This window comes from Symsagittifera roscoffensis, chromosome 10, assembly GCF_963678635.1.
Source record: "Symsagittifera roscoffensis chromosome 10, txSymRosc1.1, whole genome shotgun sequence".
Lineage (NCBI taxonomy): Eukaryota > Metazoa > Xenacoelomorpha > Acoela > Convolutidae > Symsagittifera > Symsagittifera roscoffensis.
In genome coordinates this window covers 46,546,085-46,560,630 of record NC_087071.1, presented here as the reverse complement: position 1 = coordinate 46,560,630, position 14,546 = coordinate 46,546,085, and the positions used below count along the sequence as shown (strand labels likewise).

The 14,546-nt window shown below is 34.4% G+C and overlaps 1 protein-coding gene across 1 annotated transcript in view; it reads left to right on the top strand.

The window, feature by feature from the left end:
- The window catches only part of LOC134855216 (large ribosomal subunit protein eL33-like), a 425,061-nt gene extending 422,316 nt beyond the window's left edge, over positions 1-2,745 (top strand). The window contains exons 2-3 of the mRNA XM_063871674.1: positions 1,960-2,114; positions 2,446-2,745. Coding sequence (XP_063727744.1) covers positions 1,973-2,114; positions 2,446-2,669 — 366 coding nt within the window. The 5' untranslated portion in view covers positions 1,960-1,972 and the 3' untranslated portion in view covers positions 2,670-2,745. The remainder of the gene's footprint in view (positions 1-1,959; positions 2,115-2,445) is intronic.
- Positions 2,746-14,546: the final 11,801 nt, after the last annotated feature.

Genomic DNA, 14,546 nt, shown 5'->3' with positions numbered 1-14,546 from the left:
AATGTCAGGCACTTGTAACTTTGCTGGAACTCGTTTTATATGTATTTTCATATTGATGCATGTGATTCATTTTTGGGGTTTGGGTAGTTTTTAGTTTCGGGGTTTTTTTTGGCTTTCTGTTCTTGGGCAATTAATGCCATTCAAAATCAAATGTGTCATTTTAAAATCATTCAAAATCAAATTGTTATTTATCAAGTGTGTTATTTTGTGTTATTTTACAGTTTTGCTTTGCTCCCATCTAACTCCCCGTAGTTAGATTTCAAAAAGTGCTAATTTTCAGTATCGGTGAAGTGCTTCCATTCGTCTAAAAAATTGAGTTCATTGACTCTTTTCCAACTGTCTGTTAGCTATGTTTTAATTAATCGAGCACTTGAAATTTTTGGTGGTTTTATAATTATAATTTAGTTAGTGTTATAATTTTTCAAGTTATCGGCTTTGGAAATACGCAAAAAGTCAAGCCCTTTCCAATCCAAGCCAAAATCTGTTTTTTTTTCATAATATATACAGTAGCCTCTTTTAAGTCTGATTACACAAGCAAAGCATGTGTGATAGTATGAATACTCTTTTTTTCCGACCTAAGTCCTAAATATTGGTGTTTAATTTGAAAATGTTCATTTTGATCAGTAACCAGCTATTAACTACAGCCAATGCTAAGGATATTAACACAGACTTTTATATTACAAATAGCACTTTAGCTTCAAGGTATCATGAATCTGCTGAGTAGAGATAGGGAAGGAGCCCACAACAAAATAGTAGGGTTCCAACCTGGACAGGAAGGATGTTTTTAATGAACTTTTTCGTAAACTAGTTTAAATGCGTCCGCTCTTTAAATTAAGGCATGTTAGTTGGTAATTTTTTTTTCAAATGAACTGATACTGCTTTTGCGTCATAAATGGCTACGTCACTTACCAATTATGTAGGCTCATAATTGGCGTGCATCCTTTAAGAAATTTAGTAGACTCAAAGTTTTAGTCATTCAGTTTTTCCCCGTAGCGATATCGGTCATATTTTTGCTTGTGTATGCGAAGTGCACCTTTGCCTCTGTGTTAAACATTTTGAAACGTTTTGTGGCAAGATAAGAGTAGCTATAGTTCACCCTTCTCCAGATGCACTTCTTTTTTTTTAAGAGTCATGAACGTAGTTCGGACTTAATATAGGTCATGATGATTTTTTCGGTTTTGTTCCAGGAAAAATCTTAAAATTGTTTTATAACAAAAAAAAGTGCATTCATACTCATAAATGCACTTATGAATGCCATTGGGTTTATATGCCTTTTTTCAAGTTCATTCCAAGTTCATTTGCTAGAAGGTAGTCAAAATGCACTTTCAAAATTTGAAAGCTGAAATTGTGTAAAAAAGTGATCGATTTCTGGTTTCGAATGTAGACTTTAATTTTTCCTAATAATCTAGTTTTCTTAAAATCTAGTTTTCAAGGAAAGTTTTTTTCTTAATAATCTAGTTTTTTATCAAAATTCAAAAAGCCAGATATTTGTTTGTTTGAAATTCGAAAAAAAATTGAAAAAAAAAATTGCGCTCATTGACTCTTTTCCAACTGTCTGTTAGCTATGTTTTAATTAATCGAGCACAATTTTGAGAAGTTTGTTGTAGTTTTTTGGTATAAGTTTTAAGTTATCGGCTTTGGAAATACGCAAAGAGTCCAGCCTTTCAAAACCAAGTCAAAGTCTGATTTTTCATAATATTGAGTCAAGGCTGTAATCCGACTAGAAAAAGTGTGTCAATGACGCGATATTTTGGGACTTCAAAATTTGAATTACAGTGGCGTCTTTTACGTCTGATTACACAAGCAAAGCTTTAGTGATAGTATGAACTCTTTTTTTCCAACGTAAATTGCAAATTTTAGTGTTCATTTTGATCAATAACCAGGTATTAAGTACAGCCAAAATTGAAGAATGTTAAATTGTTATTGTCTTGACTTAATAAAACACTCATTGTTCGATTCAGATCTGAACATAATGTCTGACGTGACAGCGAAGGCCATCTCAAAGGCACGCAAGCAGCCCTTCAAGGCCAGACTCTACACCAGGGCAGTGTTCACTGGCTACAAGAGGGGGCTGAGGAACCAACATGAACACACCGCACTCCTCAAAATAGAAGGTAATTCATTTATCGGCTCTTTTGAGTGTCTGTAATATGTTCATCGACTCTTTTCCTCGTGAACAAACCAATTACTCTGTGAAAAAATTTGCTCATGTGCGTGAGGGGGAGGGGAGGGGTGTGGTGTGATTGGGAGTAGAAAAGACAACTTTCATCAACAAACATTTCTTCATTTCCTTTTTCATTTCTGAGCTCTAAAAGGTTTCCGTTGTTTAAAGCGAGCTGTTCATATTTTTGGAGAATACTGTATGCGATTTTTTTGCAGTGCTGACTGTTCTATTTGCAGTATTTCACTGAATCTAAATGACATGTGATGTTGTCTTTATTTCAGGCGTTGATCAGACGAAGGACACCAAATTCTACGTTGGAAAACGATGCGTGTATGTCTACAGAGCCAAGACGAAGAAACACGGAAAACCCCTCCGAGTAGTGTGGGGCAAAGTTACACGACCTCATGGCAACACGGGTGCCGTTCGGGCCAAGTTCGTGAAGAATCTGCCCCCGAACGCGATGGGAAAGCGAATCCGAATCATGTTGTACCCCTCGAGGGTTTGATTCAATTTCTCTGACTGAGTGAATGATGATTGAGTTGTACTTTTATTGTTCCAAGTCAAGAAATGGATTAGTTCAATATCTTGTTTTTACACTGAGTAAACGAAGCCGGAGCGCAAGCTAAAGAATGAGATTGATTTGAGACCTTTTTTCGCGCTTTCCTGAATATGTTACATAAAGCGAATGCTGGAAACAAACTGTAGTATTGATTGCTTTTTGTCAGAATCAAAAGAAAAAAATTTTGTGTAACGGAGCTGTTAAAATCAAGTCAACTTTTCTGATTCTGTTGATAATTTTCAAACAGTTTTTCCCTGATTTTTGAGCCAATCTCCTCTGCAAACAAAAATTTGGCCTTAATATGAAAATGTATTACTTATAGTTGTCATGTATTTGTAACGTGGCAAAAAGATCTTAGTATTACACAGGTATTTGCGGTTTTTTGAGTTCGATTTGAGCAACTTGGGCTTGCTAATTTTTGGAGTCAACAGCTTTTTACACAAGCAAAGCTTGTGTTGTACTCTGAACTTTCTTTTTTTTTGGAACCTAAGTCGCAAATATTGTTGCGACAAAATGTGTTCACTTTGAAAGTGTTCGTTTTGATCAATAACCAGCTATTAAGTACAGCCACTGCTAACGATACTAACCCAAACTATTATATTACAAAAAGCACTTTAGCTTCAATGTATCATGGATCTGTAGCATAGAGAAAGTGAAGGAGACCCGCAACAAAAAAAAGAGGGTTCAAACCTGGACAGGGTCGGATGTTTTTAATGAACTTTTCCGTATGCTTGTTTAAATGCGTCCGCTCTATAAATTGATGCATGTTAGTTGGTAAGTTTCGTTTTTATTATTGACTGGTACTGTTAATGCGTCAGAATTGGCTTGCGTCACTTAGCAATTATTTAGACTCATAATTGGCGTGCGTCACTTAGGAGATTTTCTAGACTCAAAGTTTTACACGGTAAGTTTTTTCCCAGTAGCGTTATCGGTCATATTTTTGCATGTGTGTGCGAAGTGCAAATTTGCATCTGTGTTGATGTTCGAGTCCAGTCAGGAACTCTCATTTTTGCTAAGTGGATTTCAAAGTTTCGATTTTGTCTATAACAAAATAAAGTTTGACAAATCTGTCAGTTTTTTCGCTGCATGTCTGATTTATTTGGTGCCATAGTTTTAGTTAACTGAGCACCTGTACTCTCGTTTGAATTGATCAACTTCATTGTGAATTGAATATGATCACAGCTAATTTTTCTAATTGTCTATCTACAGTCTCCGAAAAAGTTTGTGGGGAAATATTTGACCCATATTTTTGATTTTTTTCGTTTTCTCAAAAAAAAACCCTCTCAATCCAAATTTTTGGTTTTAATGAATAGAAAGTTTTCGAACAGCCTCCTGTATGAGCGGCTGCGCCCAAATTTTTTTAACACATTTTGGAAACTTTTCTGCTTAAGCGGCCACAACCTCCTATTTGCAGGGAAAATGCATGGATTTTGGAAATCCTTTTGCCGTTTTGTAGAAACTTTTAGAATTTTCTTAAAATTTACACTATCAAAGCTGAGATGAAAAGTTCACCTGAAAAAAGCCGGCTGCGATAATGGTTCCTGCAGAAGCGGCGGCTTTTTAGTCAGTAAGATTTTAGTTTCTAGTTTTTTTTTCAACATTTTAAATTTTTTTACTAGTGTTTTTCTTATGTTTGTGTCGTATTATTTCATTCTCTTAGTGGCAAGAAAGCAACTTAAAGAGTTTTTTTGGTATCCAGAGCATTTTTGATTAATTTAGTTTATTGATTTCCAAAATAATTGTGAAAATTCTGAGGATATTTTTATGCTTTTTGGCCAACGTTTTTCACCGTAAAGGAAACAGATAAATGTATACATCTATTATGCTTAGACTGAAAATTGATTTCTCCGATAGAAAGCAGATAATTTTGTCATAATTTTGTATCGGTGTCGCAAAAATGTCATTCTTGAAAGTTTTAGAGCCACTGTCAATTCCTTTCGTGGGAACCAAGTGCTACGTATTAGGCAATTTTTTTTCGAGTGGAAATTGTTGCATCACCCTCATGCAACAAGCATAGATCACTGTGCGTCTTGAGTTACCGACCATTTAAATTTAAATATGGGCTTCCCTAATTTTCAAGAAGTCTACGTTGGTGTAATTTCAAGATGCCTGCGTTGAAAGTTGAAGCGGTATTAAAACATTATAGTTTTTTTTTTAAAAAAAATTTCATTATCGAGCAGCGAAACTGCAAAGATCACGAAAAACGTGAGCGATGTCTAATTTCGAAAATATAATCTTCAGATTTCCCAGTGGATTAAAAAATTTACCTATTGATCCAATTTCTCAAATTTGGTTAGTTTTTTTCCAAAATGTCTCATAAATTGTTCTTGAAGTTCAAAGAGCTTCAAGGCCCTATATTTTTTCTTGGAAATTTGAAAGTTGAGATTAAAAAAAAACAATTAAAAAAACAAAAAGAGATAAAAAAACATACTTATTGGCTGTTAAGTTTTTTAATGACTTTTTCGTCTGTCTTTGTGAATCATAAATTCAACGCTGTTCAAGTTTTGACTCTCATCGTGGAAATATTTTCCCAATTTATCATCAGAAACTTCCCAATTTATCACCAAAAAAATGAGTTCAAAAAATTGATCATTAAATTGGATAAGCTCAATTGAGCAAAAATGATAACCGCAAAAATGTTTTCAATTCATTGTATGGTTTTCATAGGAGAAACATTATAAGTGATTGTTTTGAGTAATATAAACGAAGTTTAATGAGCTGTAATTTGAAGCGTTATTGATCCAAGTGAGTTTTCTGAAATCCCCAATCTTTTTTTTCAAATTTTTTCAGAGTTGAAATGCAAGTAGTGATTCGTTTTTTTTTAACACAAAAAGAAACATGAGTTAATTAAGTGAATATAGATCATTTAGGCTTTATTCGAATTGTGCCGAATTAAAAAAAGTAAAAAACTGTTATCGTTGGTTTTTCAGGCCCACAAAATTGAACTTTAAACAAGGGTAGCCGATTGCTGTTGACAAAGTTCCGACCACTTTTGTTGGAAATTGCGATGTTTTTTGTGTATTTTGCTTTGAGCGAATCGGAATCAAAGAGAAGAAATTTTTCAATATTTGACAAATTTTTATCCAAAAAAATCCAATTTACTTGTAGTTTTTCCTCAAATTTTAAGAAGAATTTTTTACGGTTTTAAGGTTCCTAGAGTAAGGCTAACTTTTTGTCTTTTTCCCTTTTATAGGCCTGCATGCTCTTTCATGGAAAAAGTTTCCATATAAATTTCTGAGTGTTGTGAAAAGAATTTGTTTTTGATGCTTCAAGCCTATTGTAGAACGAATCGTAGATGAAGTCATTCACCAATCACCACGTTGATGATTAACAACGTCAATTTTCGACAGCGTAGCTCGTATTAAGATGAAAGGCAACTAATTTCAGTTACAATGCGCATCTTTTCAATTCACACTTCGTTTCTTTGCCCGAGATTTGAAACAGCGCGAGCTAAATTGGTTTGATTGAAATTAGTTAGTTTCTGCCTACGGACCTGAAAGTTTATCAGTTTTTGCTTGCCTTCTGGTATTTACGCATAAAAACACTTATTCTGGTACAGTCGTGGATATACAGGATTTGATAGTTATTGATTGGCATTTGGTGGGTTAATGACTCGGAGTGGCGTATAATATTTGTATTGCCACATTTTGAGCTTTTAGTTAAAGTTTTTCCAATTTCTGAGAGACCTTTAAGATTTTCAGAGAGTCTCAGCGTTTTTAGCGGCGTATTTAGACGTTCAAGATCTTTGTTATTGCCGAAGGTACTCAAGCTTCAGAGTGGGAGATAGTAATGACATAAGTTGGGTTTTTGAGCTATTTAATTACTCCAAAGAACGCTCTTAGGGGGTAGGCTGTGGTATCATATTGCAGCCCCTACAGTTTTAAGTCGTCATTAGAACTACAAAAACAAACAGAAAAAAATTCCCAAGTTTTTGCTATTCTGATCCAATATTAGTGTTGACGGACAGAATATGTTTCCAGCTTCAAGTACACAAATTTTGCGAATATGCCGCTGAGGGGGTAATTCAATCTGCTAGTAAATCGGCTGCAGGAAATTTTTCAGATTAAAATCCAGGCTGCAATTTCCAATCTAATTATTCTGCAATAAGTTTTCATTTTTTGCGAACGGTTACAACAGCTTAGTTGCTTCATATTGCGTCGTTCGCGAAAATGAGAGAAAAAAGTTTTATCCGTATCCGTGTTCTCAAAACTTTTTTTCGGCTTACGAATTGTTGGCTGTTTTACCGCTTCCATTGTTATTTCTCCGATGATAATTTATTATTTACTCGTTTGATTTCTCATTTGAGGGAATTCCCCCTATTTACTCGTTTGAGGGGGTAATTCAATCTGCTAGTAAATCGGCTGCAGGAAATTTTTCAGATTAAAATCCAGGCTGCAATTTCCAATCTAATTATTCTGCAATAAGTTATCATTTTTTGCGAACGGTTACAACAGCTTAGTTGCTTCATATTGCGTCGTTCGCGAAAATGAGAGGAAAAAGTTTTATCCGTATCCGTGTTCTCAAAACTTTTTTTCGGCTTACGAATTGTTGGCTGTTTTACCGCTTCCATTGTTATTTCTCCGATGATAATTTATTATTTACTCGTTTGATTTCTCATTTGAGGGAATTCCCCCTATTTACTCGTTTGAGGGGGTAATTCAATCTGCTAGTAAATCGGCTGCAGGAAATTTTTCAGATTAAAATCCAGGCTGCAATTTCCAATCTAATTATTCTGCAATAAGTTTTCATTTTTGCGAACGGTTACAACAGCTTAGTTGCTTCATATTGCGTCGTTCGCGAAAATGAGAGAAAAAAGTTTTATCCGTATCCGTGTTCTCAAAACTTTTTTTCGGCTTACGAATTGTTGGCTGTTTTACCGCTTCCATTGTTATTTCTCCGATGATAATTTATTATTTACTCGTTTGATTTCGTCTGATTTTGTCGTTTGGTTTCGTCATTTAGTCGTTTCAGGATTTTTTCATGGCAAATTGAGGTAATTTTATAAAAGTTATGGTAGACTAGTTTGTTTCAGTTTTTTTGTAGTATATTTTTTTCAGAGTTATTTATTGACTTAGCGGTTTCCGTCTGATTTTCTGTCGGCTAGTTTACCATGCTAACCTTGTGTTGTATCGCATATGGTGGTACAAAATTCTGCTTCACCTCTGTTTTTAAGTTTCTTTGCAAAATAAGCGTGCTTGAACTTTCTGTGTTTATTAATGTATAGCAACCGATTATAATCAGGGTTGGAAACTTATTTAACATTTAATTTAACTTACAATGTTATTTCTAATTTCTAACAGTGGTGTTAGCTATTTCCTAGAATTGTGGGTTTTCTGATAAAAACACTCCGCATTTAACAGGTTTTTTTAGATTAAATAACATTCCGCTGTGGGGGATATGAATTTTTATGAGTGCCGAATTTTTTCAGTTCGAATTTTTTTTATTTTTATGGGAACTCTTCAACGTGATGTATTCACGTATGGGAAGTTCAGAGCCCAACTTGGCGTCAAGAAAGCTGAAAAACTGGCGTTTCTTCTCAAGAAACTTATTGCTTCTTAATGTGTTGAACTATTTAACATTAATAACATGTTTTTTTCCAATAGTTAACTGTTAGTTTGTTATTTTCGAAAATAACATACAATTTGCCAACTCTAATTATAATTGCTTCGGTTTAAATTTTTCAAAAACGTTTTTTCCATTTAATAAACGTATTTTACTAATGTATTTACTGATAAATCTGGTTAGAACATTTTGTTCGCAACGAATGGCTTATCATGTCTTTTCTTATTCGTTCCTGTGGTGTTAAGATTATGAGCTTATTTCATTTCTGTCGGTGTTTCTTTGACTTTTTGGGTTTCTTAATGAGCTTGGAGACTATGATAAGTTACCCTCCTCTCTCCTGATAAGTTGCGGAAGATGGTTTCATTCTTCAGCTTCGGATGCACTAAAATTTGTCTAAATAGGTTGATCTTTAGTCACAAACCTCTGAAACAGTTAATTTTACGTTTGAATGCTGGATGAGCTGTGTTAGTTGATAATGAGAACAAATAATGTGCTGATCCGTTTCTAGGAAAATCAAAGCCATGATTTTATTGGCTTCTTTTTTCTTCTATGAATTTTGAATTTTTTCTCATTATTGCCCATCCAAAAAGTTTTCCCAGCAATACAAAAACACTATAACTGAGGGGTGGATATAAGTTTTTGTTTTTAGGCTGCGGGCCTCTAATGAGCCAATTTGCGTCATGTGTTCTGTTGATTTGCAGTTTTGTGATTTTTTCATTCACCTTTTTGGTTCATTTTCAGTTGCATTGAATCTGTCCCCTTTCGTACTAGTATCTGATCCTTAGTCATGTGGTGGGTCGAAATAGGAGTGCCCTGTGCCATCACCGGAGCTATCATGATGTTGCCCTATTTTGGGCGCAAAATAAACGACCAGGTGTTCTTCGGAAACTACCAGAAGGGAGATGGATTGTCCAAATTACAACAACAAAGGTGAGATTTTTAATATGCGTTTATCCTGAAAAAATGTACGGTTAATATATCAAAAATGTGCAATTAAAAACATATTCTCTACAAATAGTGGGCGTTTTAATCTCTAAAATGTGTGCGTTTATCCGACTGAAGATAAAATCATCTTGTCTCATATATGCTTAAAAACTTTTTAGTGCTCGTAATCTTTTGAATATTCAGTCTCGCTGTTCGAAGAAGATGGAATGAAATTGTGCTCTTCTCAAGTTTCAAAGATGAATTTGAGTTAAAAGATCAACAGTGGCTTAAAAGACTACTACCTGATATCAATTGCTCTAATCAGATTATGTTTGTCTTCAGGCTATGGTGAATAATTTCAGGTACATAGACCAGCCAGTGCACTATATGTGGAATGTGCGTGACTATTTCATCACTGGCAACTTCTACAGGCCCAGGGGACTGGAATCAGTGCCAGATGATTTCACAAGGCACCAGCGATAAACTGTCGAATACCTGAAGTTATATAAAGTAAAACAAAAGAAAACTGCTGAAACATAATGAGTAAAAAGTACTAGCAATTATCGTTTTCAGATAAATTCGACTAGTAATTTCTTTTACTCAAATGAAAGTTTCGATTGAATGATCACTTTGAATGATGGCATTAGTTGGAATTCGATATTAGAGATTTAGATATTTTCAAAAATTACAATAAATCCGAGTAAAAATTGATATGAATAAATTTTAAGCTGATCAAAGTGCTCATCACTGGTGGAAACAGAAGGAAATGACGAAAAGCTGTTTTAAACCAAAATGTACTGATGAACATTCTAACGACGGTTACTGAATGTAGAACTAAACTTAACTGTAATTTAGATTTGGTAGCAATTTTTGACAGCCTTACATGGATTTTCAGATAAAAAGAAGGATAGCCGGTTACTGTGCAAGTAGCACATGTTCCGACCATGGTCTTTAGAAAACTAGGTTTAGAAAGTTTTTCTAAATCAGTGTAGTTTTTTTCTGCTTGGTGTGATATGGATCTGACGTAAAAATAGATTTTCAGCATGTTAGACAGTCATAGTAATATAGGCAAATTGGACAATGATTTTTGTAGAAAAATTACTGGAAAACCTAAAAAAAATTAATACTAAAAAATACTAAAAAAAAAATCAAAAAACTAGTTTTACTTGCTTAAAAGTAACTTTTAAGGTCCGAAATTAAGCATAATTCAGCTTGTAAGCCTGCTCGCTTGCATTATTCGCACGAATTAGGACAAACAATCAAAAATTTCAAGCCGGTTTTTATCGACACTGGGATATCTTGTTGGAAAATTAATTGGAAATAATACTAAAAAACTTCAAAAACTAGTTTTACTTGCTTAAAAGTAACTTTTAAGATCCTAAATTAAGAATAATTCAGCTTGTAAGCCTGCTCACTTGCATTATTCGCACGAATTAGGACAAACAATCAAAAATTTCAAACCGTTTTTTCTCGGCACTGGGATAACTTATTGAAAATTTTTAATGTGATTTGAATCACGACTGAAAGGGCGTTAAAATGATAAATCACTCAACCCAGTCTGATGATTATTAATGGTACCTGATTTTGCGTGGAAAACAAAACTAAAAAAAAACTAAAACACCCGAATACAAAGTTCCTCCCCATTTTCAATGGTCGGAACAAAAAAAAGTAATAAGCTTAGTAGCTCGTGATTTATTACAATTTCGAGAGCAAGTGCGTTGTAACCGGTTGCTTGTTCGTCTGCTTATGTTTTGTAGGCTTAGTTGCCATATCAGAGAATTTTCTTGTGCTTTCAGTGCAAGTGTTTTTGATTTACTCATTTTTCTTGGTTTTCCTTATTGTTTTTTTTCCGCTTTAAAACTTTATTCCGCTTGAAAAGTTTGGATTTATGCTTTAGAGGCTTTGTTTTTTTTTGTGATGCTTCGAAGGTTGAAATTTAATTCATTTTTTTTGCAAAACTGAGGCAGTTTAAGGTGCAAAATTTCAAAGTCTTACTTTAATTGCTCAAAATGGTTTTATGGAAACAGTTTCTTATGGCGTTTTCTGTTGTCGGCTCAATGTGCACCTTCCCAATTTTTGTCGGCTTAGTGGTCGCTCGGTAAATAATAAAACTTGATTTAATTCTTGTGGTTGTGTTTTTCTGAAATTATTTCGATTTTGTTATTTCCGTCTAATTAGCTAGCTTGCAATGCTGCGCTTGCTTTGTATCGAAAGTGCTGCGAAGTTCGCTTTGCTTCTGCGTTCAAACTGAGATCAGCAAGGAGCACGTTTGAGCTGTTTTTTTCTGGCTTTCAGAAAAAAGCAAGAAAGAGAAAATTAAATACCGTGACATGTTCTCAACACTTAAATTGAAGAGATGTGAAAAGCATTTTTTAACAGGATAACATTTTAGGAAAAAAACTGGATCTCAATCCTCAGGAACGTGATAAACGTGATCCCATTTCCCACGAATACGAATATCCCAAGTTTTTATGATTATCCCTGAGGATTTCAGTCAATTGACTTATAATTTAGGTCATATTCTTCCCCTTGTAGTTTGTCGATCAAACCATAGATGTTAGGGTCATCGGCGAACAAATTAACATCTGAGGTTGATGCAATACAAAAATATTTATTATATCAACTAGAAGAGCAATTTATTGTTGTACTTTTCGAGTTGAAGTAACTATTTCTTTCGCTAACCAAACAATACCCGATTATCTTCTGATTTTGGATGATGCTTATAGCTTTTAACAAATTTATTTCTGAGAATTTAATTTGTGCCTAATTTTCAAGAGCACAAGTAAAAAATATTTTTCATTCAACAACGGTTTGCCATTCATGTTTTAAGAGCAAAAAATGCCGCAAAAAGGCAAACGCGAAACTTCAAAGAACAATTTCCAGTTAGTTCAATTTTGACGGCCAGAATTATTTCAGAATTTTAATACGTTGTGCGGAAAAGGATTTGATCAACATGTAAATATTTTGCTTGTGTCAAAAATTTGCCGCTAGAAGATGCCATTGTTTGATCTTACATTTGGTTATTAGACCATTCTTAACTTTCAAGATTGTCTCGCCTTTCAAACGGCTCCAGTAGTCCCGACTCAGATTCCTTCTTCAAGTTCGCTCTAGTTTTTATTAAGTTTGTTTACAGACTTAAGTTCACTTTGGTTGAGAAAATAGTGGTTGCCCAACCACAAATCAGGTTATTTATGTCACATTTTTATGATTTATACATTTAAAAAATATTATATACTTTTTGTTTTTGTATGACTTCATTCTAAACAAAAAATTTTGTTAGCACAGTTCTTAATCGTCTATATCCTTCGTTTGTTATCTGCAAGTTTGAGGAGTTTTTGCTGTTGTAGTGTATTTGTCTCATTCATCGACAGCGGGCTTCACATGTCTTAATTTTGCCTAATGGAATCTCTCATTATCGACACTTTGACAAAAGTCTCTTGTCACCACAAGTGGTAATATAGGAGGAGTCCTCCATAATAGTTGAGGTAGTGTCTTTGCAAATGTTTCTTTGATGAATTTTTTTTTCTCGAGTGTCCTTGGATCCATTTCTTTTTGAGGGTTGCAAAAAGTGGCGTGCAAAACAAACAACCGGTGAATGGTGCGAAAGGTTAAAAAGTCAACCAAAACAGCGGTTATAGCTATAACAAGATATTGTATCAAAGCTTGCAACGAATTTTATGTTGCGCTTCAAAACGTTAGAAAATTTTTTGCAGATAAACCTTAATTGCATTGCGACCCTCACATGAGAAAATGTAGAACACTTTTGTGAAGATAATTTGAATGATCAATTGCTGTACTGATTTTAAAAAAGTGATTTCGCATAGCTTTTAACAAATTTATTTCTGAGAATTTAATTTGTGCCTAATTTTCAAGAGCACAAGTAAAAAATATTTTTCATTCAACAACGGTTTGCCATTCATGTTTTAAGAGCAAAAAAATGCCGCAAAAAGGCAAACGCGAAACTTCAAAGAACAATTTCCAGTTAGTTCAATTTTGACGGCCAGAATTATTTCAGAATTTTAATACGTTGTGCGGAAAAGGATTTGATCAACATGTAAATATTTTGCTTGTGTCAAAAATTTGCCGCTAGAAGATGCCATTGTTTGATCTTACATTTGGTTATTAGACCATTCTTAACTTTCAAGATTGTCTCGCCTTTCAAACGGCTCCAGTAGTCCCGACTCAGATTCCTTCTTCAAGTTCGCTCTAGTTTTTATTAAGTTTGTTTACAGACTTAAGTTCACTTTGGTTGAGAAAATAGTGGTTGTCCAACCACAAATCAGGTTATTTATGTCACATTTTTATGATTTATACATTTAAAAAATATTATATACTTTTTGTTTTTGTATGACTTCATTCTAAACAAAAAATTTTGTTAGCACAGTTCTTAATCGTCTATATCCTTCGTTTGTTATCTGCAAGTTTGAGGAGTTTTTGCTGTTGTAGTGTATTTGTCTCATTCATCGACAGCGGGCTTCACATGTCTTAATTTTGCCTAATGGAATCTCTCATTATCGACACTTTGACAAAAGTCTCTTGTCACCACAAGTGGTAATATAGGAGGAGTCCTCCATAATAGTTGAGGTAGTGTCTTTGCAAATGTTTCTTTGATGAATTTTTTTTTCTCGAGTGTCCTTGGATCCATTTCTTTTTGAGGGTTGCAAAAAGTGGCGTGCAAAACAAACAACCGGTGAATGGTGCGAAAGGTTAAAAAGTCAACCAAAACAGCGGTTATAGCTATAACAAGATATTGTATCAAAGCTTGCAACGAATTTTATGTTGCGCTTCAAAACGTTAGAAAAATTTTTGCAGATAAACCTTAATTGCATTGCGACCCTCACATGAGAAAATGTAGAACACTTTTGTGAAGATAATTTGAATGATCAATTGCTGTACTGATTTTAAAAAAGTGATTTCGCAGCGCTGCTCGGAAATACAAAGTGGAACTGAAGGGAGAGGGATATAATCCATTAGGTTCACATGAAATGTATGACTAATGTTTTCTGTAGCAGTTTGTATAGTAGACTTGAGCTCTGTGACATCGCTTGAAGATATCTTCTCTGCTAGGTCTCTCATGCAATTCAAAATATTTTAAATTGCTGGCAGGTTTTAGAAGTTTATAGGCCACCCACTAAACAACTTGCACACCTTTTGGTCTGAAAACAGCTTCGTCTCTCGAGATTTATGAGACGATGCTTCGAACTGATGCAGGATCCAGTCCACTGGAAATAGTGTAAAAGCCAGTATTTAAGGGGATGCGCGGATGCCCCTTCCCCCCTCAGGGATCCGACCCCCGGGCCACCCAAAAGGTCCCCCTCTGGTACTCTGTTGTAAATC